The 26,987-nt window shown below is 40.5% G+C and overlaps 1 protein-coding gene across 10 annotated transcripts in view; it reads right to left on the bottom strand.

The window, feature by feature from the left end:
- ARHGEF28 (Rho guanine nucleotide exchange factor 28) overlaps positions 1 to 26,987 on the bottom strand; it is a 157,460-nt gene that overhangs the window by 21,683 nt on the left and 108,790 nt on the right. For 6 of the 10 annotated variants that reach the window (XR_016462146.1, XR_016462144.1, XR_016462148.1 and 3 more), the window contains 5 exons: positions 26,632 to 26,670; positions 26,502 to 26,549; positions 24,281 to 24,760; positions 22,307 to 22,607; positions 2,299 to 8,152 (listed from right to left, as the gene is read on the bottom strand). Coding sequence is in view for 3 of the 10 variants with exons in the window: in XM_031602590.2 (XP_031458450.2) it covers positions 7,992 to 8,152; positions 22,307 to 22,607; positions 24,281 to 24,760; positions 26,502 to 26,549; positions 26,632 to 26,670 (1,029 nt within the window). In the remaining 7 variants the exon portion in view is untranslated. Of the gene's footprint in view, positions 1 to 1,224; positions 8,153 to 22,306; positions 22,608 to 22,983; positions 23,539 to 24,280; positions 24,761 to 26,501; positions 26,550 to 26,631; positions 26,671 to 26,987 lie in introns of those variants that run through there. The other 4 variants (XR_016462145.1, XM_031602590.2, XM_090132145.1 and 1 more) reach the window with 4 other exon arrangements.

Genomic DNA, 26,987 nt, shown 5'->3' with positions numbered 1-26,987 from the left:
TCACGAATCCATAGTATTATCCCCATGTGGGAAAAACAAACAAACCCAAGAAGGGTCCCAGGTATAATGAGAAGAAGGAGGCAGGAGCAGGTGACTTCAAGCCCTGACTGTACACTAGTGACAACTGGAAGGAAGGGCATGTTGGTTTGCAAAAGCTCTGTGTGTTTGCATCTCATAAACTGCTGTATCTTTCCTCTGGGTATTAAATTACAACTTTAAACACTGACTGCGTACAGACAGTTGAGAAGAATGATTTTGCTATTGTACGCAGAAAACTGTGTTGCTCTGAAAGTATGTACAAATTAAACGTTACTCTGAGTGCAGGGATAATCTAATTATTGCTTCCTTTTGAAGTAAGAGAACAATATTTACTGAGTAAATTATGGACCTCTAAAGGTAATACTTTCTTTGAAGATTAAACAACACACATGTTGTTAGTTATTATAACCATACTTGACCCCTGTTGCTCTGTAAAAATAGAAATGAATTTTGAGCTTTCACAGAGATGTTACATTTCAGAAGGCACTTCACTGCTTCATATCCCTGTCAAATGCCTTTAATGAGTGACTGAGAGGGCAAAGTATCGGAAAATCTGTTTGTGTGATGTGTACAGTGCACAGCTACTCTGCAGTTCACAAGAACTTCTCATTTTAGTGTGGAGGAGGCACCAGTGGCATGGAGAAACCATTCTCAACATTATGGCAACAGACTGGGCCCATAGGTCAGCACATCTGCTCTTAGTGACATGAGCCTAGGGTATACGTCTTCTGGAAAGGATGCAGAGCATCCTGGTTTTGTGCTATGCTGATCACAGCATAAAGAAGGACCTAAGGGCAAAACTTGGCATCTCCAGGAGAGTTCAGCAGGTCCAGCAGGACCAGGCAGTGCAATACACAGTTCACAGCTGTGGATCCTCAATCAATGCAAAGGCTGCCGTACACAGTGATGATCCTTCCTGCCATGAATTCCTGAAGTGATTACATCAAGCTTAATTTTCAGCACTGAAACACTCCAATCAAATAATAAATTATTGTTATAGTGTAATTGCATGGAATTCCCACGTGGACTTTTTTCATCACTAAATTCCTAAATACTGTATAGAAGCTGTTGTCCTGTGGTACTCCTTGATAATTTTTGAATTTGTATCGCTTTGACTGACTGCTCATAATCTAAGCTTGAAAAACATAGCATTGAAGTGGAACAGTTTGGGTATTTCAAGTTCAGAATAAAGTCTGCATGTTCCAAATATCTGAAGGCCCTTGGATTTCTTTTATGTTCAGGCCCATCTTTTTAATTACCCAAGAATCGCTGACAGAAGTTACAGAAATAATAGGTTGGAAACTTCTGAGCAATGTTTAGGGAAATGTTCCTGCTTATCAGAAAGCAATCAGGAAATTAAGCAGTGAACACTAATTGGGTAACATTTAATTGAAATTATAGATGGAAGGACTGCATTCTGGGGATTTTCAGATGTTCTAAGCTCTAAATTTCTCAGAACAAGGAAAATGTTGAGTGTTCAGGTTGCATGTTCAGAATATTTGAGAAGCATTTTGAAGCCCTTGTCATCTCACAGGGCATTCGGTTATAGGACTATGACACAGTCCTGCCTGCAGGACAAACAGGAGTGACTAAGCCTTTGCAAATATGTTAAAATGTTTCTCCTCTTTTTGGTGGTTTCCCACAACGCTGATATGTTGTCTTTGAAAGTTGTTCTCCTGATCTTTCTGAAGAATTGTGCTATAAATAGGATGAAAGCAGCTCAAGTCAGAATTAGAAATTGAGCCAGTGTGCAAACTGAGGCTTCTAGAGCAGAGGAATCTTACCATTCACTGCTAATTACTTTATACTGTGAAATACCCTTCAGCAGTCAGCATTCAGCCTTGGGTACTGTGAGTGGTCTCCCAGTGCTGTTCCACCTTTTGCAACCTGCACACAACCAACTGAGCTCTAGCTAGGCACCACGGGGACAACAGCTAAATAGGTGGGTGGCCTGTGTGATTCAGAGGTTCCTGTGAGGCCCAGCTGCTCTCCTGTGTGTCAAAGCAGGGCTGAGTGTGCCACTGCTGATCCAAGCCCCAGTGGCATCAAACAGTTTGTTCCTCTCTCAGCTAGGTTTTTGGATGCCAACCTGCACTGTGTTGCTGACAGACCTGTGATAGCCATTAGGAAACAGATGAGCATGCCCCACAGATCACCTACAACGTATGGATCAGCCATACGCAAAGTTAGCTTTCTGTACCACTTACTTCACCTTATGGTAAAAAAACAATGCAATTCCAGAAGTAGAAAAGCACCTACCTTGTTCTCTGTTCTCAAGCTTTACATACATTCCGAGGACTTAAAGAAACTGATCTTGATAACCCTCCCAACAGAAAGCTTGGGCAGCAGCTTGAAGTTAGTCAGATTTGCTCAAAATAATGCCACAGCATTCAACAGCAGCAATGGCATTTCCAACTCATGACTTACTGATGAGAAATCTTATACATCACTTGTCAAGATACAACTTGGAGGCTAGCTGAGTCCAGGACATCATCTCCATGGTGGGAAACGGTCTCCAAACCATCTTGAAGAAAGAATAAAGCTATGTGCAAGACTTTTCTGTCCATAGAGCATCCAGAAGCGCTCCCAGATCTCAAAGTAAATGACTGATTTGATGTGTACTTCAAAGGAGGCCACACCTTAGCTTTGGAGCCTCAGAGTCCTTCCTTTGCCTGCAGCGTTGCCACTGTCCAGCCTTCATTGAGATACAAGCTGTTTCAATGTTACTTAAGAATGAAGCACTTGGAGATAATTTAATGAAGCCTGGGCAACCTTGTCAATCCACCAAGTGGCTGCATGTTGGTTTTCAATCAGACCACAGCTGGCACCTGCAACTCTGAAAGGAAAGCAACATCAGCAGAGCAGCAGTTTGACTCCCTCTGATGTTATCCACTTCACTGACAGCCAGAGCACCTCGCCCTGAAACCCTGCTCCTTGCACAAGTGAGACATCAATAACACACAGTCAATAGCATCAAAAGTGGCAGAGAGGCCCTAGAGGATGATAATGGCTACCTTTGTATCTAGATTGGGTTTGGGTGAAGATATTTCATAGAATTGACTTTAGTTTATTTGCTTTAATTAGGTTTTTCTAACTGGCCTATAACTAACTCTCAGCATTGCTAGGCCAACTGTGTGCAAGTAGAAAAGGAACTGTTTCACTGCAGGTTGGATATTACATACTTCAGCCAGAAGTGACACTAATTTCACGTGTTTTTTGCACCTTTACCTGAATGTCTACCTAGGGCTGCTGATCCCGGGGTACTGTCATTCCACTCACCTAGGAGGGCTGGGGACAATCTATCTTCAGCTCGTGAGACAGTTCATCCATGCAGAGCATTTTGGTGAGCAATGATAAGCATGGGTAACTGAAAGGATCACAGCTTTGCACCACTCCTTTAGGCATGATTTGGCAATGTTATAGAAAGCTGCTAAGAAAGCTTCCTTGAGTGTGATCTTTTGAGTCTCAACCTCAGAACTCAGTAGAAATTGCAGATCTCTGTGAGTCCTTCTGTGCAAGGAGTAGGGATGTCTTTAGTGGGGCCTGAGAGTGAGTTACCCGAAGAAGAGGTAGGAACATCTATGTAGCTGAATCCTAAGAAATGCTCCTGGGGAAATTTGGAGACAGCTACTAACTTGGATTGAGCTGCCATCAACACTGCTTTACACGTCCATGAAAAACTTTGACATTCCCAGATGACAGTATGGAATATTTCACTGCTGTGGCCTACAGAACATGTTCAAGTTCCTCCATGATCCTCTTAGTCTCTGGTAATCTCCTGATACAAAAAGCTTAGCTGCCTATTTTATGATGCATTTTTGCAGAACAATGGACAGTATTAATGATAATTACTTAGGTAACTGCTAGCAAGGATATGTTGTGAGATTTTTCCTTTAAACTGAAGAAACGAAATGGTCTAGTTTCATACCAGCCTACTAAAGGAAGCCTTTGTGCAATCATTCAAGACACTGAATTTAAGCCATCCTTGTAGTTGCAACTCAGAACTGGGCAGAAAGTGAAACATGAAAACCTTGCTGAAGGCTAACATCTAGTTGTCATGACTAAGATTGCTGAGAATATTCACAGCTTCTTCCACATAAAGGTCTTTGACAGGGAAGAAACCAAATACAACCAATTACTTTGGCAAGAAAGTCTTGAGAACTGCAATTCAGTAACAGAAAGAGCAGACATACAACCTTTTACAATATGCTGATGCCCCATAACCTATGCCATTTCTACCTCATACATAAAACAGGAACATTGAGAACTCTTCTGCGGAAGGATTTGGGGCTGCAATTCTTTTCAAAAGAATATTAATTAGAAAGCATCTGAGAAGTCATGTTATTTCCCCATTTGTCATCAAATGCATATGGAGAACTACTTCATCAGCAACTTTCACTTGCACTCAGAATTCAATCACTGGTACTTCCAGGAAAGTTATGACCACAGCACAGCCTCTTGGTTATTCTCTGAACAGACAACTCCACGAACATGATTTTACCAACATTACAGCACGTTACTACAGAATTTGCAGTAACTTAACTGAGATGCAGTGAAACATTTTGCCAGTTTTTTTTATGGATAACATACAAACCAATACAGCCAACAGGTCACAATAAGCAAAATGATTAATGTGCTTATGTGACAAACATTAGGAGATTTTTTTTTAGAATTCATCTTTATAAATAATCTTCGAGGAGTTTTGCTGAGAGCCTAATCTGTATTTATTTTGGACATTTGAAAATCACATTTGTGCATGGACTAGCATAGTGAAAAGTCTCTAAAACTGCAGCTGAGTTTACCCTAACACTCTAAACAACATCCAAGGGAAGTACTTGCTCTATTCTGGCCTCATCTTGTAAGTAATTGAGTGCACTGAATCAAAAGGTGTTGATTCAGCTCGCTGTAAGCTTGAGACCTTTTCTTTACCATCTCACAGAAACTGATGAAGAAAGGTTTGTTGTGAACTTCTAAAGCTGTGAAATATGGCAGCACTACTAGTATGCAGCGACATTAAGGAGAAAGTGCTGGACAAAGTTTAGACATCATAGTGAAAAAAGCCCTCTTTGTTAAGGATGGAATAGCATTAACAAAAACAAAAGGAACAAAGAGAAAGCCCAGCCCAGTGTAGTGGAGATTTGCAGTAAAGCACTTGTTTCTTTAATTTCAACACAGAAATAAATGACTAAATTCAATTTTGAGCTTTCACAGTTAAGATGTCTTGACAAGCATATCAAAAAAGCAAACACAATATGCAGTAAGAGTTAGAAAAAAATACAAAAGGCCATGTGAATATACCCATTTCAAAGGAGAATAATGAAGCTGAGGGGTAGAAAGTACTTCTGAATTCATATTTCTATTTAGAAAAGAGTAGGAATCATTAATACATGCCTGACAGTGACTGAAAATGCAACCTCCTAAAATGATTGAGTCTCACTGGGGCTTCATTTAAATTCTGCTATGTATTAACAAATGCCTGAATAATGGACAGAGTTCAGGGGTTCATAATACATCTTGTTATAAAGAACACCTGCCGAGACCATACTGGTCTGTAGTTTAAACATCTTATACAATTAAAATACCTAAATCTAGAGGCCACCTGTTTCCTGCCTTTTCCTTCCCCAAGTGCCTTAAGTTTTACTGTAAATACAGGTGAGCAAAATAAGATGCTGTCTGATACTAGGGGACTTGAGAAATTTGCACAACAGCTGAAGTCCCGGTCAGTGGCTTTTCAACTCCCAGCCCCCCAGTTAAAACTGATGAGAGAAGCAGAATCCTCCCTTTCTCTCTCTCTCTCTTTGCAATTCCCACACTGGTTTGGGACAGCAGCTATCCATCCAGCAGTTTGGATTTGACAGCAACCAAGCACCAGATGTTGCAGCAAAGGCATAATATAAAGCAGAATGCGCAACTGTGGAGGAAACTTCTTAATTTTTCCCAAATTCCCACCAGGGCAATGTGCTTATCCCAAGACATACTGCATCCCAGGAACTGAGATGGCTGTTCAGAAATTTAGCAAAAGCTAAAAAAGCTGTCCAGACAGCAACCCCATCTCCACTGCTGATCAGTGAAGTGAGGCTGTGGTCTGCAAGATCTATAACAAGAGGCTGTATTTCCCTTCTAATTTTAGTCTAGCTGTGAAATGGAAAGCACATAAAATACTTTCTGAAATTCTAGAATGGTGTTTTGTTGTTTTGTTTTGTTTTGTTTTGTTTCTCATACAGAGATGCCAAAGCAGTGCAGGTGAGCAGGAGCCTTGAAGGCTGGAAATCAAAACTGAAAAATACACTTGCAGGCCTGATCTTTCCACAGTGAGACTGGCACACCAGTTAACAGCATCTGGGAAACAGGATCTATTCACAGGAAATGTCGGTTGCTCCACTGCTAGCCCAAGACACCAACCAAGCAGCTATTCTGACAGCACAGGGAGAAACGACTCAGAAAGCACTGCTTTTGAATGTCCTCAAACAGCACAACAGCCTTGGAAAAGAAGCCTCCACAACAAGAAACCCTTGCTGACAAACATCTGGTATCCAAGCTTGCACTCCTTGCAGATCTTGCACATGCAAAGCTTTGCTTCATATCTATACAAACAACCCTGCACTCCCCTGTGCCATAAGCCATGAGCTAACCCAGGGCGGCACAGCTGTGTTCCTTCCATGTTGCTTCAAGATGTGCCTGCTCCTGGTTTTACCAGCTGAGGTGCCTGGAATGCAGTTTTGGCAGCACTGCACCAAGACAGGAAGTGGATAAGGGGAATTAAGTTTTTTCCTCCTATTTTCAAATTTCTTTGGAAGACCCAGCATTGCAACAGAGTTACAGTTTTGCAGAAAGGTGTGTGGAGCATTTATTAAATTCAGTGAAATTATACAGATATTTCTGAAAGACAAAAAGGTATAAAACAGGCCCCGTTTCTTACTACCTAGTGCTGATGATCGCATAAACCTGAATGCAGGAAGCTAGCTGGCTCCCACACGGGAAAGCAGCAGTTTCCAAAGGGATCGATTAAACTGAAAGCCTACTATTTTGCCCAGAGAAGCTGTGGATGCTCCTTCTCTGGAAGCATTCAAGGTCAGGTTAGACGGGGCCCTGGGCAACCTGATCTAGTGGGTGACAGCCCGGCCCATCGCAAGAGGGTTGGAAGTAGGTGTTTTTTAAGTTTCAACCCACATCATTCAATGATTCCATGATTCTACAGTTCTATGATTCTATGATTACATGATTCTAGGATTCTATTTATCCCCTATTTCTTCTTTTGACCAGCAGAGTTTCATCCGCTAAATTTTAATGCATGAGAGCACATACTGAAATAAGTTACAATACAGTAACAAACTGACATAACAGCATCTCTGCACAGAGCTTGGCAATAGTACCAAAATGGTGGTAAGCTCTGGGACATGAACAAACACTTACTAGCAATTACACTGATACCATAAAAAACATCCCCTTCTAAGCAGTTGCTGAGCCAACGGATAAGAAAAACAGCCCAATAATTAAGGGTACATAGCACACATTTCAGAAGAGATTATAGTTATAATTCACTAGTTGCTGTCTTTTCACATAATATCTCTATAGTTAGGCTACTGATCCATACCCTGAAATCCCAAACAGCAGGCTCATCTCTCTTAGTTTGCCCTTTTCAAAAGAAGATTCCAGAGAAATGGAACAGTCACATTCATCGCTCTTGGTGGCGTCTTAGCAATTTCAAAATGCTACATCTCCCTTGCTACCCACGGCTTCTTGCAAAGCATTTGAAATCACATCATAAATTAATGATTATAAAAAAGGCTCCAAAATAACTTAATTGTTAAATTTATCATTGGAAAAATCTTGCATTGGGTATTAAATACTATCCTTAAAGCCACTTGGTCATACAGAGAGTAACTACAAACATTTAGAAAACCAAACACAATTATATTTCCAAAGTGCTATTGAAATTAGACAGTGAGCCATCAGAGGTAAACAATATTCTCCTCCCCTCCATCTCCACTTTCTGCATCCTGCGGGCTCTCAGGCTGGTGGTTCAGCAGCAGCGCTTCCACTTGTGGTGGCTGAATGGATCCATGGTTTGGACTGTCTGCCTGGGGACCCTGGATCTGTGATGCATTTAAATCTGTAAGAAACAAGAGGAGGACACGTGACAACACGTCTTCTTTTATGCCCATGCATACCACCACTAAGAACACCACTAAGAACAATTTCTGACTTTTTGATCAGCAATGTGCTAAAGCACCATCTCCAAGAAAGCTACATCTGTCCAGAAGGAAAAACACTCCTATATTATTTAATTATATGAAAGACTGGTGAGAAGTAGCATGCCCAAAACTACTGAAATCCGTTCAATTCTTTCCATTGCCATGAAAGAGCTTGGATCAGTCTCACTATTTTTACAGTAAAAGACATTTACATCCCTACTTTGCCAACCAGAAACACACTAATGACAATGTATACAGACCGTCAGAGTTGGGCTGGACGGAAACATACTGTAGATAATCAGTACCCTTATTAGTAAGATAATCCAGTTTTAAAATTAATATAGTTTTCATCATTACACAAAATTATACCTGCAAGACTATTTTCTTATGGATGTGAAAGTTAGCAAAGTCCAGTTAAGAGACTGTTTGACTCACACTTGCAATCTGTAACAGATATGTAACTAGTCTGTTCCTTCCACCAACTTCATCTTCGTTTCTTTGAGCAAACTACTTACTCTATTCTTGTCTCAGTCCTTTAGCTGTGGAAATACTACTTGTACCCAAGCACTACAAAATTATTTTACAAGATCTTTCATTTGTTATCTTCCCAATTGTCTCCTACACATGCAGAGAATCAGGCACTTTTTTTTTTTTTCCTCCAGAGCTCTGAAGGCTTTTGCAATCATCTGTAAGTTACTCAAAAAAAACCCCAAACTAACTAACTAACTTACTAACAAGTAAATAAACAACAACAACAACAAAAACCCACATGGTTGAATTCTCTTTCTGTACCATTTCAGGACATCAGGAATTACATTATAGAAGTTAGCTCTTCTGCACCTTTGTTTCTACAAATCAACATTTCCCATATAAACAAGATGCATGAGAAGGGAGCATATATCATCACATTTGGTAAGGGAAAAGCCTGCGACAGACAAACTGCAATACTTGGCCCATTCTCATTACTACAGAACCAACTCAACCAACCTCTGCTACTACACAGGATTAAGGGCTTTGGAAAAACAGCTCCACAGAAGAAGCAGAGCCTGGCACCCATGCCACCACAGGTAATATCAGAAGCAAGCAAACCCAGCATTGGGTCCTTTGAGCCTTCTGTCACCCACGCAGAAACTAAAAAGACATTCTGCACCCACCTCTGTCCTCATCCCTTCTCTCTTGTGTGCAATGGAAATCTCTTATTAAGAAGATAATTGTTTTTCTTACTCACTGTCACTCTAAATGATCATGATTTACAATGATACCTGCCCACAGCTGGCTCTCCCATGATGCATGCAGCTTTCACCAGTCTCGTTTATTAAATTTATGGAAACATAAGTTTGCTGGTACCCTACAAAACTCAGGCTGCTCACTACCACTGGGAATGCAGAGCAGTGGGAGTCAGCTGTGGGAAAGTGTATAGGAACACACTGTACTGTTGCACTGCCTTCAGTATGTTCTCCACTCTGATACCCTGAGAGCAAAGAGCCTCCAGTACTTCACTCCAGTGCAAATATGTAGTACCTGCTGCTGAGACTGCAGGGCAGGTGCCAGGGCCAAGGTATTTATATATAATCACTGGTCAGTACCAGGGTGACACAGAATGCGAGAAAATGCAGCCTAAATTCCCCTTCTTTCATTGTTTTACACTGGATTTAAGGGATCAAGTTTTAGACTCTGTGAAAATCCACAGTAAGTTTTGATTGCAGGTGCACTACTCTGGATTTGCAGAATGTAACACAGGAGGATTGGACTTCCTTACTCAAACAGCTTAGCTTTGTTAGTTGACATCTGCACTTTTTTTTAATAGCCATATTAGAAAAAGATTACAATTTGCTGACTCAGATTCAAGAAACCAGAAATATCCTAACACCTGCTTGTCTTTTATGCAAGCTGGATGCTTCAGTTTTATTTATTTAGTAAAAAGAGTGAAAGGTCCTCAATCTCTGAACACTTGTACTGAGGGCAATTTTGCCCACATTAATATTCCTTTCAAGTCCTGTGAGTCTGTTCATCTTAACAAAGTTACGTGCATAAAAATATCAGGCAGTAAGCATTTATGTGAAAGATCTTCTTCCAAAGTTTATGAAGTACATAATTGGAGAAGCCTAATTACAAATTTGAAGAAACCTAGAAAAGAAAGAGAAACACCTTACACATGGTTATTATCTACCATCAAAACTAAACAGTAATTGCTTCACCAATTAAAGCAGTAGCTGTTTCCAAGCCATTTCTCATGAACTGGTACAATGCTAAGCAGCAGAGCTAAGCAATGAAAACTGACAATGTTCTGGAAAAACAAATCACATGCTGTCACTGTTGGAATAAGTAATTTCTTGGCAGTTTAGTTGCTTTTCTATTCTCTTATTATTGTTATTTTTAAGCCCTTGCATTCTAAGAACCTGAACAGCAGGAGAGTTTCACATTGGATATCAGGAAAATGTTTTTCACCAGAAGGTGGTTGGGTACTGGAACAGGCTCTGCAGGGCAGTGGTCATGGCACTGAGCTTGTCAGACTTTCTGAGACAACACTCTCACTGATTTGGGGTATTCCTATGTGGAGCCAGGGGGTTGGACTCCATGATCCTTATCCTCCAGATATTCTGTGATGCTGTGACCTTGTGATCCAGGGTGTGGCAGCCCAGCCACTATCATGGTTGACACACACTTTGGTGAGGTGGAAAGGATCTGCTTTTCCAGCAAACGAGGGAAGGGAATGGTTTCAGATGGCACCAGGCTCTTCTTCACCAAGGAATGGCATCCCCAGGCTGAAGCCCCATCCTGCTATGGGTGCCACATTGCAGGCTGCCTTCAGAGAGGTGAGCCTGGCAGGAGGCAATGCGGTTTGTCATGCAAGCAGAGACAATGGCTTGAGCCAGTGATAAGCCACAATTGAAGGGGCTGCTGCTGACATGGGACTGCCCAGAAACTCTGTGCTGGCAGTCAGAAAGTGGCACTGGGGAACCAAAGTCCAGCCTCTCTGCAGTGCTGTGATGGGCAGCCATGGCTTGGAGCGGATTTAGAGCTGGGCCAGTAAGGACCATCTGCCTTTGGTGAGCCTCCTCTTCACTTTTCCAAGAGCACTGCTCCAGCACAATGAGGCCAGGTACCAGGCAACTGCAAAGAAGCACTTTATCACCCTAAAGTATATTTTTAGACAACAAAAATAACACAAGCCTGTGAGGCAGCTTTCAGATCATTTCCAAGGAGGACCTCAGTTCTCAGACCAGGGTCTGGTCTCCAATGCAGAGAACCAGAGAAAAGTTCCTGGCTGGAATGATCTGGGAAATGAGAAATGTGGCATTCTGCTTCCTAACTGCCTTATCCTACCCTTCCTGTAACACCAAAAGACAGGATGACTGGCATAGCACAAACCACTTAGAGGTGAAAGACAAAGCAATGGAATTTGCACAAAGCTGAGATCAATACTAATTTGCACAAAGCTGAGATCAATACATACCAAAACAAACACAGGATCAGGGGCTGGTAGTGGGAAGCCGAGTAAACATCTCATTAGTCACACTGATTCTCACCTTCTGTCCGTTGTCACAGGATGTAAGCATTTCCACATCAAATAAATGCCACAGATTTTCTCCTTCACCTCTCCCTCTCGGAGGACAAGAGCTCTGCAGGTAAGCCTGGAGTGCCCACAGTGATTGTTACAGGGAGGATGGGATGATGTTAACAAGGTGCTAGAAAACACTTCAGGCAGCAATCCCTGCTCAAGTGTCTGTGTTTAAATAGAAAGGCCTTTCTCTTCCAGCTCTGACCCCAATTTTTCAGCATCACAGGGTAATTCACGTTGGAAAGGATCTGAGAACATCTCTGGCTCAAAACTGAGTCAGTTTTAAGGTCAGCACAGGTTGGATGCTTAGTGCTTTTCAAAAGAGAGCAAAGGGAAAAAAAAGAGAGGAAAAAAAAGAAAGGAAAAAAAGGGAACTCATCACATGGACTATATTGCATAAACAGTATATACACATTGTGTGAATTTGCTATGACTTTTGGAAACCCGTGTCACATGTTGGCCCTCTTTAGAAAACAAAATGTCATTATATGAAGAAAGAGATGTGCCACTTTGAGCAACGAACATGTTAAAGAATTTTAAAACAATTATTCATCTGTGGATAAGGAAAAAAAAAATCAAACAGAAAAAGCAGACTAGAGTTACGTCTTGGTTTTACCATTTGTTTCTAATGACCAGTCTTTATACCAAGTTCATCTGGACTGACAGCTGACACATCAACTTAAGGCCAGAGCTATATGAAATGGCAGAGCTGCTGTATTTAATCCCCCACTCCCGCCGGCACTCATGCATAATGCAAAGCACAGGCAGACACCTAAAAAACAGTGCTAAGTCTACCAGGACTGGGATATTCAAAGGAATTCAAGGGAAACAGGCTCCCATTTGCCAGAGGTCAATAGCAAATGGCAGCCTGGCTCCTCTAAGCTCCACTGGAAGTGTTCTTCAGCAACAATAGGGCAGCTCTTTGAAAGAATGCTCCCAGAGGCTTCCACCCAGATTCCTTAGCAAGAGCCGATTTCCCAGGGAACTCATAGCATCTCAGCCTCTTTCCCTTTCCTCCCAGCAAACAGCACTGTGATTGGTTTTGATTACTTTTTTAATGTGATAGATTTGTGACGAATTTCCCGCTGAACAACACGTGGCAACATCTAACCTGCTGAGGCATCTCACCCCTTCACCACGGTGTGACCAAGACTCCAGCTCTCAGCAAACACCAGGAAAATATTCTGATCTTGAAGCTATCATGGAAAAAGGATTTGGACTTATTCCTCAACTGAATAAGTAAGGCAGGAAATCAATCTGAGAATGTTAATGCCACTATTTACTTGTAACCAATCCTAAGAGGAAAATGCGGCAACTGCATTTCTCAGGCAAACAAGCACCTTCATGAATCGAGGTCTTTTCACAAAAAGTACATGACCAATTAGGCTTTACTAGACTCTAGATTAATTAGTCTCATCATCTTCTGGTGCATTATTCTGTTAGGAGACAGAGAACAAAAAAGAATCCAAAGCCTTTGATGATAAAGGTCTGAAATGTATCTCTTCTTCATTTCCCTGGATTTTTGAAATTACTAGAGAAGTCATTATTCCACGTTTCTGTTCTTTGTTTAGCTCTTGGTTCGGTAAAACAACGGCATTTGCTTTGCTGGTTTTCTCTGATGCTTGTCCTATAGCCCCAGGTTTTGGATCATGAGACAATTCAGCCCTCTTCTTTTATTACAGCTCAAAAACAGTATCTATAGCAAGGTTATATCAAAGAAAATATTTAAAAGCATCTCAGTCTCAGACACTGTTAGTGATACTTCTCTAACATCAAGTTCATAGCATGCCATAGGTCAAAATTATCTAAGTTTTAACCTCCGTACACAGCTATGTTATCAGCCGTGTTGGATTTAAAGCACACAGCTTCTAAACTGTTTTTGGCACGCTATTTTTTTAATGCACATCAATAAGAGAGACTTAAAAATAGGTCTGACATGAAATCGTAACTTGTTTGTGCATTAAATGCTCACAGTCCCACTTTGGCAGAGCACGCTGCCTGCCAGCTGTCTGCTTCTGCTTAATCTTAATTTATTTAGGTATGAATTCCCTATTAAACTGTCTTTGTGCTAAGCTTTGAAGCATTAGATGGTCAATTACTGACACACACATGGTCCAACAGGTATTTTGCTAACAATGAACACATGTTTTATTGATCTGTTTCTTTTCCAGCTCATTAAACACAGCTGCACTCAAGTGATCAAGAGAAAATAACCATAAAACCCTAAGAACACCCTTCCTAGAGAGGATCACAAGGAATGGCACCAGCTGCCTGCACAGAGCCATGCTATGCTGACATGGCCACAGATTGCACCTCTGCAGAGGCAGACATCCATCCAACTGATGACAAAAGTGAGAGCAACAGGTAAACACCCAGAGCCTCCTCCTTCAAGATCCTCATGCAGGCATCCCAGGTGATCTGCAGCTATCTCCCCCTGATCTGCTTGCCCGCACGATCTGCAGAAGACACATGACCAGCAGGCTGAAGCTACAATCTGCAGCCAGGAATGTAAAAGCTCCAACTTGGATACTTGCTGGAGAATTGTCAGGTAAAGTTACAGACAGAAACAGTTTGACAGCAGATGAAACCAGCTCACCTCTCTGCCGCCAGCCAACAAATTTCCATGCTTTCCTTGCCAGCCCACACCAGTTTGCACCGCACAAGTAACACGCTGCCATGAAGATTCCTTTCCTTCCCTCTCAAAGACACAGTTAGCATTAGCACTGAGAAAAACAGCATCTCTGGCACAGGAATTCACTCCCTTTGAAGCAAGATTTGCACATCAAAACTATTCTGTTGAGCTCCCTGTTACCACTGACAGGCATTATTGTGCTGATTAACCTCACTTCATATTTTATGGTGTTGTGTTTTGCTTTAAAAAAAAAAAAACAAAAAAAAAAACAACTTCGTTTGCTTTGAAATAAGAATTAAATCAAAGACCTTGGAAAACACGGTTTTGACTCTCGCTTTTGGCCCTTTCTCAGGTGCAACACAAAGGAACTGTGCTCTCAAATTCGGTAACATTTTCCTAAATGAGGGCACCGCGTCGTAACAGAAGCTGGAGGGGGAGGGGAGGAGGACATCATAAAACACTCTGAAGCCTCCACCTAATCACCTTGGCTTTATATAGCAGTTTCCTGACAACAAGCCAGCTCCATCTTTTTTTTTTTTTTTTTTTTAACTCTTTAAGGCTGACAATGTAAAAATTCTGAGTAAGTGGTGCAGGAATACTAAGCCAATATAGAGAGTTGCTGCAAGAGCAAAAATAAGGCAAACCATTTGTTTCAAATCAATTACATGCTAATTGTACCCTCTAATAGAGGCTCCTGCTTAGTGATTAATGCAGAAAAAATACAGGCATTGCTATGAGTGAGCATCTGACAGAAGCCTCTTAACAGATGGTCACAGAGATACTTGGTCTCCACTGAGCTCAAAAGTCAGAGAATGTTCGCTAATTTTTAAGTGCAATTCAATTCAGCCACTTTTATCTGTTCTTAATTGAGTTAGTAGGAAGTATACACACTGACATTTGTTTCTTGCAGTCAATTAATAATAAATTTTTTTTAAAAAAAGCAAAAATTGAACAGATGCATGTTCTAAAAGTTCTGCATTGTAAGCACAGGAAGTTTCAGGGCGCGATCAAATATTTTGAAATCGATGCCACCTTCAATTGCTTGCTAAACGTTCTGTGAACATCTAACTGCTGCAACAACAGTTTGCATAAAAGCTAAAGGGAAGACCATACATTAAAGCTAGAGTAAAGCACAACTGTCAAATAACCACGTGCCTTCATTTCTCCAGCAAAGTGCTTTTCTCAAGTAAAAAGAATATACTCATGTTCACTTGCCTTTCTTCTGCTTCTGCTTAGCACAGCTGTGGGCAGCTCTGGTTCTACCTGTACATCTCAATTCATCACCACCTCCTTCCACCTTGTCATTACTACAAGTTTTTTTTTGTAGTTCTGCAGCTTTATCCTGGGATACTGCTTTGGTCCACTCCCCCCAGTGCTTTCCCATCCCCTCACTTCATGCTGCAGCTCTGCTCTGGTCTCATTCCAGCACTAATCAGGCTATTTCCCCATTGTAGGAAAAAGTGATGCTACATTTTAAAATACCTTCCTCCATTCAATTCGAGATTCAGGCTAAAATTTCCAACCCTACTGCTGTGCTGTAATGGCAAGCTCCTTTGCATGGGAGACAGCCTCTCTGCAGTTTCTGCTGTCAGCAATAACCATCATGTCATTCTCAAACTCAATTAAAAGAAAAAAAAGCACCTTTCTTTTCATCCTTGCTCTGTCATATATTCTTTAACACAGACTATATTCAACAACTTTTAAAGGTACGTGGGTTTCTTTGATTTTTGCATGACAGACCCTAAGCCAAATCACATTTATTTTTGTAGCATTCATGTCCTAGCTCTAGATCACACTTCCAGGGACAGACACCCAAGGGATCTCAGCAGGTTACTGCCAGAGATCTTCCTATTAGATTAAATTTAAAAACAACTTCCATAGCAGCATTAGATTCCTCCCCTCTATTGCTTCACCAAAAATTTGCACCCAAAGGAGAATTTTCTGCAGCATCTGGGGAAGCAGAACAAGATACTTCATGAAATCTCCTCTAGCAATTTGGCCAATGCCAATGTAATTTATGTGGAAGGCAACTGAGTGCTCCTGTGATGAATGCCAGTGGAAGGCAAACAGACAATCTTCCCCAGTTTCTCAATAAATATTTAACAGCAGATGCTGCTAAGGAGGTTTCATATTACTAAGGCTTCATTACTTTTACACACCATGCTACAGGCCATTTCCTGGAATATGTAAAGCACTATACTAAATAATTAAAATGAGATTGTCCTCTTCAAAATAAGCCAGACACACTTGGTGATTCAGCTACATGATTTTCCTGGGTGTGTTTGCATACTCACTATCTTGCAAAATTTTATCATTTATAAACAGCTTCTCACAGCCATTAGGATGGATTATTTATTCACACTTGTGCATCTATTTCAGGCTCTAACTGCAATACAAAAACATATACAAAACATTTTTAATGTACTAAAGCAGGGCACCTAACCAGGCCTCCACCCACAGATCACATTATCTATTGAAAACACGGACCTCCCAGGATACCTTCTTGACATCAAACAACAATTAGCAAGGCTCTATTGTTTTGTGACTGCTTTCCCTCAGAAATCACCCCTTTCACTGCGGACATACTGCTGAAGTCACAGCTCTGTACAGGCCTGAATGGCACCTGCCTGACTACAAAACAGAAGGAGCTGTTCTCGGCAAAGGACTCCCTCCATCTTCTGCTTCAAAACTTGCTCCTTTCCCCCTCACGGGTTCCTGAAATCCAGATTCATTAGAGCAACCTTATTTAAGTAAAGAATAGATCTGCTTATACGAGCTGAGAGTCCAAACCATTCCAATCTCATTGATGCCAGTAATTCCACTGACTTCAAAAAACACTGTGCTGAAATTGCTGGAACCACAAATAGGAGCAAACTGAGAAAAATTCCGAGAAAACTGAGAAATTCATTCTGTTGCTGTTTATGAACTCTGCAGGCAAGGCATGCCTGGGTACACATTTACATCAATGCCAGTGGTACCTCAAAAGACAGGATGGACAACCTCCACTCTATTTTCATCACCTTGAAGGCAGGCACTATTTTAAACTTCTCTCCTAATGAATGAGTTATAAATGAGAAGATGTTAAAAAGAATAAAATCTGACAGGCGTTACAGAGGAAAATCTGTACTTAAATCAGCATACAGAATAAAAACAGAATATCATTAACTGACTTAATTAAAAGGTTATGCAATACCAGTGCACTTACTGTGGTCACGTTCAGCAATGAGAAGTACTTAGAGGTGAGAAAACTAGTAACATAAGTACAAAACCCTAATACTGCCGAGCTGAAAAGCATTACTTCAAATACACTAATTGCAAATGCCATACAGTGACATATTTTTCACTTTAGTATCACACTGCCATGTGATTTAATCTCTTTTGCCATCTGCCTTAAACAAATGTCAGTGTTACTCCCATGAGGAAAAAATATTTTCCTTGCGATTCATGTCCAGCAAGTATCCCACAGATACTGATATCTAATGGCAGAGTACGAAACTCAGCATTCTGTGGTACAGAGGAAACAAATTTCCCGTTATCACTTGCAGCACTAAGGTCTTCCTCCTTCTGTTAAATCAATGTGACTCAGAACCTCAGAGATATGGGTGCTGATGTTACTCAGTTACATATTCTTACATATTTCCATTTCATTTTATTCTAATAATAAAGTTGAGCACAAAGTGGGCTGTGTCCTTTGCTTACCTTTGCAGCCACCCACGTTAACAGCAGAAAGAGTAAGTTGCACACAGAGGGCAGCTTCTTAATATGGAATTAATTGGATGTTCCCAGATTTATATTTACTCAATTAAAAGACAAAGTTTAGAATAGATCAACACCACATCTACACAGGAGGCTTTCTGAAAACCCCAGAGATCCATAGTCATGTCATCCTATGCTTTTAAGAGTTTCCCTCTGTTTCTCAGGTTAAAGAACTGGGGGAATTCACTCTTTATGCAGAGCAAAAAATAAAAAAGAGCCACTAATGCAAATGCTGTGAAATACAGTGGAAAAACAATATCAAAATAGGCCAAAAAACATCTTTCCATGCCCATTCCACAGGCAATACAGGGCTGATATGCTTTTGGCTACAAAGAATGCTGTTGAAACACGAGACCAGTAAAACATGCACTGTGTACAGTATAATTAGTTCAGAGAATGAGTGAATCAAATATATTCAAAAGGAGCTCATACAGTTGTAACATTACAGAAATTAACTGACAATGGTCACACACACAGAACTGTGATGACGTTTTTTGTAAAAGTCATTTTTTAACAGGTTCCCACTGATGAAAGTCATCTTATTCAACAATGTCCTCAATACAGGAACCCATCAACCACGTCCAGTGCTGGCAGTAATAGCTATGCTTATTTGAATAAGGCCTAAAGTTATTGTGCTACAGCCCTTGCCAAAATCCTGTGCTGACTTGGAACCACAGGGAAACAGCTTGTACATTTTCAGATGGCTTTTAACACTGTAGTACAAAGCATCTTTCATGACATTTTTATCACATTTCTATCAGCTTTACATTATACAACTTCCGACATCAACTGAGACAACAAGGAAAGAACCTAGTCCGTGCAGAACCATTCTCAATTTCTTTGCTGCAAACACATTCAGATACCTCTATACTACGTCACTAGGCCATGACTGATGTCTAGGTAGCCAAAAATAACGTGTCATTCTAAACCTCAATTAAAATATTATCAATGGAAAATAAATTAATCTCATCCAGTGTTTTAAGAACAGGTCCAATGAGGCAAGCGCAATTAGCACAATCTACCTTTAAGAACGAAAACGAATTTCCTGTAAAGGACAAAGTTGATACTACACATTGTTTCTGGGACTGGCTTAGGTTTTTGTTTTTTTCTATTGAGAATTAAATACTTTACAACTCTAGAAGACACTTTTTTCAATAAACAGATTCTTTTTCTACAAATTATTTCATTTTCGTGTGTGCATACATGCAAATGTTTGGGAAAAAAAACTCCCATAATCAAGTTTCTGTGTAGTTTTCCAGACCTATTGCTTTTCAGCTATCTTCCTGTAGATACAAGATCTGAACAATTAAAAAAAAAAAAGAAGAAGAAGAAATGAAAGAAAAGAAAGGCAATGCTATTTACTACGATGTCATTCGCTTCATAGCTTAAAAGAAATAAAATTGCATTGATTCCTGAAATCAAAGAGCTGAATCCATAGGTAAATATTTAGACACTGACTTCAGCTAGTTAACCTGACATGTCAATTAAATGCAAGATGTAATTTATTCAATTCTCAGTCTGATCTGACACAAAACCTATACTTCCCCAATTCCTAATTAGCCAAAGTACTTGTCTTCTTTCATGCAGATAATTTCATAACCATTAGTGTAAAGCATTAACACATTTTTCTTTCAATCACATTTTCCTCCTGTTGACTGACACACCTTTTCTAATGAGTGTACTTGTGCCAGTTTCAGCTTTGTGGGAACTTGCCCCAAGGTCTTCAGTAAAGTTCACTCCCATACACATAAAGCAATCATACATAATCATGATGCTAGCTATGTAAAGACACATGTCTTACCTTAGAAAATATGAATGGAAAATTATGCACTGGAGGAATGCAGTTATTTCCATTTAAACTGCATAGTATTTAACATACAGTTGAATGTGTCATGATTAACTCCTCAACACAATGTTCAGGTAGTGTTTTTCATTAAATAATTTACAGTTTTTTGGCAGACCAGGCTTCTTATATAATGCCCACTAATTCTATGGAAGTCAATCAGAATCAAGAAATTAAATTGGTGTACTGAGCACACAAAATTATTATATACAAGATCTGGATATGTACGTCACCCATACACTGCTATTTTCAGTAAGATATACTCAGTTTGTGGGGTTTTTTTAAATTCTATTTTAACTTCTCTTTTAGGACTGGTTTTGGAAAGATAAATATGATATGCATAGAGCTGGCTGAAAAAATGCAGAAAAATAAAATGTCATATTTTATTGACATGAGAATGTGGAAAATTTCAACTAACTTTAAAATTCTGTTTTTTTCCTCACTATATCCCTACTGATTTCCATTCACAGCAATCAGAGCTGACTTTATCCTGCAGAGGAGTCAGGAAGAAAAGACACAAGCACTTCTTAAACTCTGCTAAACTCTCCGGGGAAAAAAACATGGCCAAAAAGCATCACAAAGGAATCTGCTTCCTAGTGTGAAATGTTTAAGCTATTCAGCTTGATTCCTATCGCTTAGAAATGAGTGATTTACTTCACTTCCATGTACAGAGCTTGCTGGAGTTTCAGATGCCATCTGTCATTCAGGAGGAAGCTCAGCGTTCTTCTCATTCCCTGCTCCCCATATGGCAGCTCCAGATGCATGACAGAAGCAAGCTTGAATAATGCAGACTCATGCATTGCATGACATACTTGTCACCTTCCAAGTCACAAATGTGACTGTGGAATGCGATGGTGCATCCTTCAGTGGCCAGGCTCCCTTCTTTCCTGTCCTAGCAGCGCACCAGGGGCTTCACAACACAACCTGCACCACCAAGATGCCACAAGAACTTGCTGTGCTGCTTTGCCAATGGTGCTCTGTGACTAGGAGAAGGCAGTAGCTGCAGGTTTTACAGACCTGACTTTGCCAGAGAGATTTCTGCTAGCCTGCTGCTCCTCCCTCTCAGGAAGGTGTGTAGCCAGCACTGTTCCCCAGGCTGCTGGGGCTACACTGGTGCCCTGTTACCAGAAGGGCATCTTTACACTGAGAAGCGCCACCAGCTCATCTGAGAATCAGTGCAATTACACCAATGCAAGCCTGTTTAATTAAACTACACGCTCTCATGTGGGCTTAATGTAGAGAGTATCCTGGTTAGCTTGCATCTGAACACTTGCCAGTGCAAGCTAATCCACTTTTGGGAGGTTTAAACCCACATATGTGTTCCCTTTCAAATTTGGACTACCTTAGCTAATCTGTTGCTAAAATGACAACTTCAATCAAACTAGAACAAGTTTCACCACACTAATTATTTAAGCATTTTTAGAAATACTCATCTCTTTTACTAATCAGCTTAGTTTGCTGATTGTGGTGATGAGAATATTCAGCTTTGAATACAAAATGCTTTTCTGGCAATCTTTATATTAAGAATGATGTTATAGTAAGGCTGTGGTGGATGCCTGCTTAATTCCTTACAAGGAGTACTAAGGAGCAAGTTCCTTAACCAAGGACTTTCCAGCATGTTTGATCTAAGAGTATTAGAACCACTGTACCTGTGTATGTTTTAACTTTTGATCCTACTTAGTTCTGCTGTCCACTGATCTTTGCTGTGATCTAATTAGTGTGCAGCTGGCATGGGGACAGAAGTCATCCCATGCTGCCAGCGCTCAGAGAGATGGGAGCAAGTCAGCTGCAATCTTGATTTGCCATGAGCCACCTCAATCTCGTGGTTGTGCAGGAAAAACCCATCAGATCATTTTAGCTATTACACCAAAAGCACTGTCTTTAATGATTTCTAGATACCGTGTTTTTACATGCTTTTCTACAACTTTTATCATAATGAATGAAGAGGCCACATAAGATCAAAACTAGACTCAGTGTGACAGAAGAGAGATTAGGGTTTGTCATTAATATGGTTTTAAGTCCAGGGAATTCAGAGAATTTCCAATGCAATGCAATGCTAAGATAGCATAGCTTTATGCCAATAAAGAATAGGGATACATTTTTTGCAAAAGCTGTCTATATTTGTGTTTTGTTCTACCGATTTTCTCAGTTGTGCTCAGCAAGAATGTAAAATGGCATGCAACTGTTTCAGCAAAACTGATTACTTTCACTACTGCCAAGCTCCTTTCCTTTCTAGGACTATATTTTCTGCCCATACTACTAAATATGGTATTAATTACCATTATTAAAAGCATCCTTGTTGCTTTTGGAGGAGAAAGACATCTGCTGGTAAGGGCCAGTGGACTTCCACAGTTCATTGGTCAACGCTGGTTGACAAGAAGTATCCACCCTGAGGTCCACCTGATTTTCACAAGTCCTTGCCATATCCGAGTTTGAGATGCCCAGCCCATACACAACATCTTCATAAACAAGAGAAGAATCTGATCTGTTGAGGCCACTTAGAGACACGCGTACTACAGCTTCATTTAAGTAGAATGCATTTTCACCATGTAAGCTATCCAACTGATCGTGTCCCATTATCTGCAGAATAACAAAAAAAAGAAAACAGTATTTTTATCTCTGTCCAGCACCAGAAGAACCCTTATACCAGGATACCTTCACTTAACTGTCAGAAATGAAGATTCATAGCATATAGTGATTTAGTTTCCCAGAAGCTAATATCAAAACATGTTAAATTTCCCATGCACTCAAGAACAAACAGCAGTAATTGGGTATACATTTTCTTGGCTCCTCTCAAAACACAGCAATGTTCTCAGTAATGAGGTTTGGCCATCCAAAATCAGCTAGGTAGCTGGCTCAGAGAGATGGCAAAAATAATGGGCTGGTTCTCAGTCTCCCTGCTCCATCTCTGCTGCTGAAGTATTGGAAAATGCAGGATAGAAAAAGACCAGGGCATGGAGTGCATTCAGGTCTCAGAGTTTATTTGAAATTAAATCACATGTGAGATAGTCTTACACATAACACAGTGTCACAAATGAAACAGTAGATTAAGAACTATTTTAAGCCTGTGGCTCTTTGACAAGAAGAATTTCATTATTTTGTCTCTGCCTGTGACATTCTGGCCATCCCTGCATCTGGCTGTCATCTTTCAACTTTCCCTCCTCAGAAGAGTTCAAAAGTCCCATTGATTAAAGCTGATGGGCAACTTTGCTTTTATTTTATCATGCACTTCTTAAGCACGGCCAAATAAGTCAGTTTTATCACACATACTACACAGTGCCTTCATTGTTTGAGTTGTGTGAGCAATATATAGAAAAGTAATGTTCACGCTATAGTCACAAAAGCTGGATGAAAAGAAGGAGGTCAGAGGCCAATTTTTCATCTTCTCATTCAAGCACAAGCTTAAGACATTGAACGGTCACTGCCTGAGATGGGTCAGCTGACAGCTGAAGAAGTAGGGAGATGATGACCTGAAAAAAAGCTCTACTATTTTTTTCATGAAAATGAAAACCTGGGGAAAAAAAAAAGCTGCTTGAGTGAGCAGGCTTTGAATCCAGGTGACTTGTTTTGATTTTCATGTGCTTTAGAGAACAGTAACGGAAAAAAGACTCTACCCACTGGAGCAAGAGCTTTCTGCATACTCAACTGCAAGAAAAACTATTTTCAGTATGAAATGCTTAAGCAACCTTAGAGCTGCTTTAAACTGCTTTACCTATCAATGACCATTTATTTCACTGTCCAGGCTGGAGCCACATACCAAGGTAATTCCCTTCGGGGCTGCTTCTTTCAGGGGAGCAATATAGCTGATGCTGGGCCTTATAGACAAGGCTTCATGAGAACCAAGCTATTCCTATTCCTACAGTTTCTGCTCCTCACTGGGGACAGCACTGCTGTTCAGGAACAAGGGGAGTACCTGAAAACCCTTCACTAAAAGTGTTTCAAGCCTTAAGCTTTACAATAATATGATTTCCTACAAAAAGCGAGAGGCATGATATATCTTGCCAGAAGGTGGCAAACACACAGGTAAAGCAGAATAAAACACAGGTTTTCATCTCTTGAATTTAATACTCATCAGTTTGACTGTGGCTTCCATGGGACTCCAAGGTCAAAAGCAAGCCCCAGGATATGCCTGAACCACACACTTCCTCATGGTGCTATCAGCCAACAGACATTCTGGCATGGCAGACCATTTGTTAGGGAACATCTCTACATCTTTGCAGCTGGGGATGTAGTTACAGTGGAGAAAAACATACCTCATGGCTCCCTGTGGGCAGCAACAGGTTGCTTTGGAGACCATGCTTCCAGTGCCAGAGGAGTTTCTTCTGCATTTTGATACTGTCCCTTTTTTTCTCCAACAGTTTCTGCCCTTCCTGCAACCTCTCCAGGCCCTGTTGGAACTCCTGCAACTGCAGTGCAAGCCCCTGGCGGCTCTTCTCCAGCAGCTCCTCCTGGTAGCTGCAGGCCTGCTCCCGCTGCTCCAACAGGCCTGCCCTCACCTCCTGCTCTTGCTGCCACTGCTCGCATTCACGCAGCCAGCGCTGCTGCTCTTGCTGGAACTGCTGCTGGAGTTTGTTGATGTTTGCCAGCTCCTCCCTTTGTTTTTCTGAATTACGGTATTTTTCTGGTTCCAGGGAGAGGGGTATCCGAGAACTATGGCTACGACTGGTCTTCTCATTCTCTTGCAGGAGTAACCTATGGAGCTCTCTGTGGCTGTCCTGGATAGCTAATGCTGCCTAGACACCACAATGAAATCAAACACAAATGTTTAAATATTAACATCCACGCATTTCTGTATTTTTGTTTAAAAACATTATATAAAAATGTTTCGCCTTCGTGCAGAGAACTCTGTGTTCATGCCTATACCAAGACATGTTTCTAAAAGCATGCAAACATTTCAAGCACATTTAATGAGGATTCTGATTTGCAGCTGGTGTTATAATATATAATGTTTAGGCTACAGCTGCATGCCTCAGTTACACTTGGGGTCCTGTTCTGTCAGATGATGTTAAGACACAGGAAAAACAATCTTTCATGGTTAAAGAGGGTATTAAAGCATTGGCCTAGGGAATGCAACACTCAGCGAAGTATTCCTAAGACAGATTTGGTGCATACAGAGAAAAGTGCACTGCTTCCTGTGCAGCTCACACAAGACATAAAGATCTCCTTGTAAATCTGCAGCAGTTTAGTCCTACTAACAACCATTCTACAAACATCTTCCAAGACAGCCAGGTCATCTTACTCCTTACATGCACCTGACCCATGCCAGCAGAAATTGGCAGTGTAGCCACGGTTTTGGTTTGAAGTTTCAGTAGCTTTTTTCACAACCAAGAGCACTATATGTCATCCTTCACCAAGGATGTTGTGACATGGCTTCCACTGAAGATTGTGACAGTATCCACTACCAAAATAAAATAAAACTTCTGGTAGCTAAAAGCAAAGCAAGAAAGGCCTAGGCCTACTGATGTGCTTAGTGCACAGTTGCTCCTTGAGAACTGACATGGAAAGCTACTTATGCAGATGTTCCCAGAGAATTCCCTCAGCAACACTGCCCCAAGCTGTCCACTCTAGAAGCTGTCTCTGACTTCACACAATGTGCAGTTTCCACTTTTCTCAGCTTTTCCTCAGTACTAGGCCTGCTAGTACTAGATCACTGCTGCGTGAACAGAGCAATGACAGGATTCTCTGCTTGATTCTCTGCACCTACACTGCCAGCATACACAAGTTTTCATGGTCAGAACCATAAGGCATGATTCTGAGCCTACCTTACTGCCACCAGTATTAAGCCATCTATTTTTCAATTTTTACAAAACTCTTCCTGATTTACAAGTTTTTTTTATTTTGCTTTTGCATTGCTTCCACTTAATTTCTAATCCACAACTTTCCAGCATTGCTTGGAAGTATGGTAATATCAAGGTTTAAAAGTTAAACATATTGAAATTAAACATTTTAAAATTGATATTCAAAATTGCACCTAAGGAAAAATAAGTTAAAATGTTCTAACTTGTCAAAAAGAGCCCAACACTTCTGACTAAGGCTCTACAGAATAAAACAATAATGATCTGATGTTAAAATAGCTATAAAGGGTTGGTTGGCCACATAAGTGGCCTAGGTGTGGTTTAGAAGTCACCAGGATAATATTCTAAACAAAATACTTACATCTGTCAATATTTTGAACTATAAATTTCAAAATCTCTACATGGAATGACATCAGTCAATTTGAACTATCACCTTACTTCTTCCCTAGACATTTGGAGTGTATGTACTTCCTCTCAGGGAGGGGAGTGATCTCCAAGCAAGCATTATTCAGTTCTTAAAGGAATAAATCACCGACATAGAGCAAAAATATATGGTAAGACATCTTGTACAACAAGTAGAGATAACACAACAACTAAAAGTAGTGCAAGATGAAAACAAGCCTTAAGAAGTAAATTACTAAATCCAATTACTCTACGAAGTTGATTGTGGAGTAGTCACCTGTATGCTGTACAAGAGACGAGTTAGATTCTGGATTGCTTGTACAATCTAGAAAACAAAAGAGAAGGATTTTCAAAGTTTTGTTCACTCTTAACTAACTACACTCTGTCTGGGGTTTAAATAAACTCACCTCTGTCCCTGTAGATCCTGAGAAACTCATACTTCCTTCCTAAAATAAATACATGTTGCTTTAAAAACTAGTTCTTTACAATTGTATCATCTAGGTATTTTTTATTTTACTAGTGGAGACATCCACATTGCTAATATATGCAGTGCTGAGTCAAACCTTTTTGTGAGTAGGTGAAAAAAGACAGAAGCAATAACCTATGAAGACTAATAATTCATCAACACTGGAGTTTCCATGGAAATCACTAGAGATCGTAAGCACAACTGTAAAAACAAAAATATTTCATCCACAATTTTAATCCTCTTGTGACTAAAGCTACACAAAAAAGACATTTCCATTTACTCTTTGTTTACTTGACC

This window comes from Phasianus colchicus, chromosome Z (genome assembly GCF_987193195.1).
Source record: "Phasianus colchicus chromosome Z, bPhaCol1.hap1.1, whole genome shotgun sequence".
Classification (NCBI taxonomy): domain Eukaryota; kingdom Metazoa; phylum Chordata; class Aves; order Galliformes; family Phasianidae; genus Phasianus; species Phasianus colchicus.
This window is presented reverse-complemented; position numbering and strand designations above follow the sequence as displayed.